The sequence below is a fragment of the Arachis duranensis genome, chromosome 9, assembly GCF_000817695.3.
Source record: "Arachis duranensis cultivar V14167 chromosome 9, aradu.V14167.gnm2.J7QH, whole genome shotgun sequence".
NCBI lineage: Eukaryota > Viridiplantae > Streptophyta > Magnoliopsida > Fabales > Fabaceae > Arachis > Arachis duranensis.
Window position 1 is genome coordinate 95,723,943 of NC_029780.3, and position 4,523 is coordinate 95,728,465.

The window sequence follows — 4,523 nt, forward strand, 5'->3', positions numbered from 1 at the left end:
GCGAGAACTAGAGTTAACGACTCAAATCATCAGTTACTTGGACATTAGTAACTCAAGAGTTCCTAAGTTACCATCCCAAACCAAGAACATAAAAGTCTAAACCAAAACCCTCTCAAGCATTTCATCAAACACTTGAAAGGCACAAAATAAAAACATGGAAAATTAATAAGAAAATATTAAATCTAAATAACCAATTGCAATAAAAGAAATGAAAGAAGGAGCATTAAACATAAAATACCTCAACTTGCATTAATAAGAAAATTGAATCTAACATCAGAAATTCACAAACCTAATGGGAAAATAGATAAATCAACAAGAGAAGATAAACTAAGATGCTAAAGTGATAGAATGTAGAATAGAAACTAAACCAAAATAAAGCAAGATAGAAATCTGAATTGGGGAAGAACTAAACCTAATAATCTAAAACCTAGAGAGAGGAGAGAGCCTCTCTCTCTAAAAACTACATCTAAAACCTAACAAAAATATGAATCAGTAATTAATTGAATGAATGATTCCCTCCTTCAATCCTCGGTCTCTTTAGCCTTTTCCTGCTCAAGATTGGCTTCAAAACTGGGCCAGAAGCCCTCCTGAAATAGCCAGGTGCGATTTCATTAAAGGAGTCAGCGTGGGCATCGACGCATACGCGTACAGCACGCGTACGCATCCCTGGAGTATTGCGCGATCCACGCACATGCATCTTGTGCGCGCGCGCGTCCATGGGCGCGTTCCAAATCCATGACTTTTCATGATTTCTCCACTTTGCATGCTTTCTCTTCATTCCTTTGATCCATTCCTAGCCCTTTTCAATCTGAAATCACTAATAAATACATCAAGATATCTAGTGGAATCAAAGGGGGATTAAAATTATCAAATTAAGGGTCTAAAAGCATGTTTTTAAACTTAAGCACAAATTTGGAGACAATCACAAAACTATGCTATTTCATTGAGTAAATGTGGAAAAAGGTTGACAAAATAGTCTAGATTTAACACAAGATAAACCCTACAAATGGGGTTTATCAACCCCCGATCCAGCATCCACCAAGGCCCTTCTGACCTTCATGTCTTCTATGACTGCTTCCACGCACAATGGTTTATTATGGTAGAACTCCCCATTGAATGAGTCGGGATCCCGAAACACTAGGGCATTTGCATGGGCCTTTGCTAATCTTGTGAGTGGAGCATTGATGCCCCCAAAATAGTTTTCATGCTTCTGAATGACTCCTATTAGAGCTATAGCTGCCTCTTTCTGAATGTGGGGCTCTAAGCTAAGTTGGTTGAACATGATTCTACACCATCGAGATCTCTTCTGCTTCATCTACGATCTCTGTCAGTATTACCTCTCCTTCGTCACCTATCATTCTAACATCATGTTGAGAAAATGAAGTGCTCTTCACACCTTCTTGATTTTGTTCTCTATTTAGGAGTATCTTCCCTTCCTTTCTTTGCCTATGGAACATCGTCCTCACCACATAAAAATCAGTCAATCTATGGCTCTTATTTAGGTACACCATACAATATTTTGGGTTTCTCAAATCTTCAGGTGTTGGTGGCTCTCTAGGGGTTTAATGTTACATCCTCAAACCACCCATTTACGACAACCATAGCCCGAGTTCTAGAGAGGGGTAGTGCCGGGGTGGAGGACTGTTTCTGTTAGAACCCCTAGAAAAGAAACACCTTCTGTCCCTGCCATCAGTAGCACACACCTCTAGAGGAAAAACTTCTTTAGATATCCTCCCATTACGCTTCATTGCCTCAGTTATGTCAGATGCTCTCTTTAAGAGCTCAAAGAAAATGTTTATATTGTTTATAAAAAGATAAAATTGGGATCCGTCTTCCATATTTCTAATACACCCATCGAAGATACTTTGGCGGATTATGTTCACCAAGAAATGACCCGAAATTGGATCTTGGTCTATTTGATATTGTTCTTTTTTTTCGATAAAAAATATGTTTCTTGTCTCTCGTTTCTGAAGAATAAAATCGAAGAACCTAATGGATTAGAATTCCGCTATGTGACTAGAGAAAAAGAAAATGCCAGTTAATGATGTCACACGAAAATAGAAAGCCAGGCAGGACAGTAACTGACCCGCCTTCTATCCTCATGTGTGATAAGGCAGCTGAGAAGCTTCTGTGCTGTCCGGTGCTTACCAAAGCGCATACTCTACAAACCCGCTGCTGGACTATTCTATTACTATTTCTACTATGGATTGATGGACTTATGGTTCTCCGCTTACGAGAGAATGGCTTTGCGTATAATGTATAATATTCAAATCTAGTAAGAGTTGAAATTGAATAGTGAGTTGCAGGGTATTCTCCAACAGTAAGAGCATATTCTAATTCAATTGCACTAACAGCGGGAGCTGCTGCCTAGTAAAGGGACTGGATTGGAAAGGTTTTTTGTTCTTTGATCCATTCCCTTGCGCTTGAACTAAGGGGATTGATGTCACTAGGCTTAATGGAATAGGTTCCAAAGGCTATCTAGAGTCGAGTAAGTCCTAAAGGATATCGCATAGCAAGCCTCCCTTGAAGGTTACGATCCTATTTCTGAGGGAATGATTTTTGCACAAGAAAGTAATACAGAAGACATCTTAGGAAGGGCGGCTATGTAGCAGTATTTTTCCTTTCTTACTGCAATCAGAAGTGGGACTATTTCTCGAAGGAGATGGGGGACGTCTCATCCGAGGGAATCAAACTCCCCTTGGGAGTCCTTTCCATCGGTCCCTTATGACCCGCCACCCTTACCAGCAGGCTCAGTTCCGTCTGTCCCGTCGTTACCATCCATTGGCAGTGATTATGAGGTGGAGCAGCCGGCTCCCATACAAGCACCAGTGGATGACACGATGGAAGCTGACAATAAACCCCATGGTTATTGGGCTATTCGCCGAATAATCATGGATTACTTGAAATCCGATATGGACACGCTCTTTGACCGACCCCCTTCTTACAGTAAATATCGTCGGGTCTTCGAGCTGGTAGTTGGACCCAATTGGAAGAGTAAAGCTAGACTCGTTGAGGTATTGGCGGATATAGCCAACAACCCGGCAAATAATCCTGTAAAAGAAAGGTCGCGTCAAATAATGAACGACATCTTCGAGCGGCAAATCAAGGAATGAGATCTTGACAGCTATGAATTTGAAGAATGATAATCTAGGATTTGTTGTCTTTGGTAGTTATTTTTTAGTTCACGGCATATTTGGGTATCCCCGGGATTTGGGACCCACCCATAAAGTCATCGGGGAGCTAAATCATTCATTTCGTTTTTATGTCTTATACCGTTGCAGCTAAAATAACGCAGGGAATCAATAGGCCAACCCCGACTCCCGGTGTTCGAACAAGTCATTAATGGTCGGCTTCATTGGTACTACCCTTTCTTTTTTCTGTATGCCGCTCCGCGAGCAAGGAGCGAAAGAACCAAGTGGGTTGTGGTCATGTCAGAATTTGCACCTATTTGTATCTCTTTAGTGATCAGTCTGCTAGTTTCTTTGATCCCACTCGGTGTTCCTTTTCCATTTGCTTCCAATAGTTGGACCTATCCAGAAAAATTGTCGGACTACGAATGTGGTTTCGATCCTTTCGGTGATGCCAGAAGTCGTTTCGATATACGATTTTATCTTGTTTCAATTTTATTTATTATTCCTGATCCGGAAGTCACCTTTTCCTTTCCTTGGGCAGTACCTCCCAACAAGATTGATCCGTTTGGATCTTGGTCTATGATGGCCTTTTTATTGATTTTGACGATTGGATCTCTCTATGAATGGAAAAGGGGTGCTTCGGATCGGGAGTAATCACTAGTGATAGGGCAAAAATAGGGAGGAAGGACAAAGGAAAGAGCGATGCCTACATTAAATCAATTGATTCGTCATGGTAGAGAAGAAAAACGGCGCACGGACTGTACTAGAGCTTCGGATCAATGTCCCCAGAAGCAAGGAGTACGCCCGCGTGTTTCAACGAGAACACCGAAAAAACCTAATTCAGCTCCACGTAAGATAGCCAAAGTACGATTGAGCAATCGACATGATATATTTGCTCACATTCCGGGCGAAGGTCATAATTCGCAGGAACATTCTATGGTCTTAATAAGAGGAGGTAGAGTGAAAGATTTGCCAGGTGTGAAATCCCATTGTATTCGAGGAGTAAAGGATTTGTTGGGAATTCCGGATCGAAGAAGAGGCAGATCCAAATATGGTGCAGAAAAACCCAAATCGATATGAATGGAGGATGCCTCTGGAACTTCTTTTTCTCAGTCAGGAGAGGTACGAAGTCACTCACCCCTATTCGATAAGTAAAGGAGAGGGAACAACCACAACGTTATGCCCTAAAATTGAAACGGAGCCCTTCCGAATGACCTATAATGGAGTCTAATACACTAGACAAGAAAGGGAGAAACCGGGCCTACGAAAGAATACCGCCCGTCCGATTTCTTCGTCCGGTTTTATTTTACTTTTTACAGATATTTTGTTTTTAAGTTTCCGGACTTGCCCTTCGCACGATTCTCTCAAAAAATGCTTGTTCCAATCGGAACT

At 41.4% G+C, this 4,523-nt stretch overlaps 2 protein-coding genes across 2 annotated transcripts; both read left to right on the plus strand.

The window, feature by feature from the left end:
• The first annotated feature begins 3,413 nt into the window (after positions 1-3,413).
• LOC127741637 (NADH-ubiquinone oxidoreductase chain 3-like) lies at positions 3,414-3,785 on the plus strand. Its single transcript, XM_052254534.1, has one exon. The coding sequence runs from the start codon at positions 3,429-3,431 to the stop codon at positions 3,783-3,785; it is 357 nt and encodes a 118-aa protein (XP_052110494.1). The 5' UTR covers positions 3,414-3,428.
• A 48-nt stretch (positions 3,786-3,833) lies between these two features.
• LOC127741636 (ribosomal protein S12, mitochondrial-like) lies at positions 3,834-4,253 on the plus strand. The gene has a single exon (XM_052254533.1). It carries the CDS (start codon positions 3,834-3,836, stop codon positions 4,209-4,211), a length of 378 nt encoding a protein of 125 aa, XP_052110493.1. The 3' UTR covers positions 4,212-4,253.
• Positions 4,254-4,523: the final 270 nt, after the last annotated feature.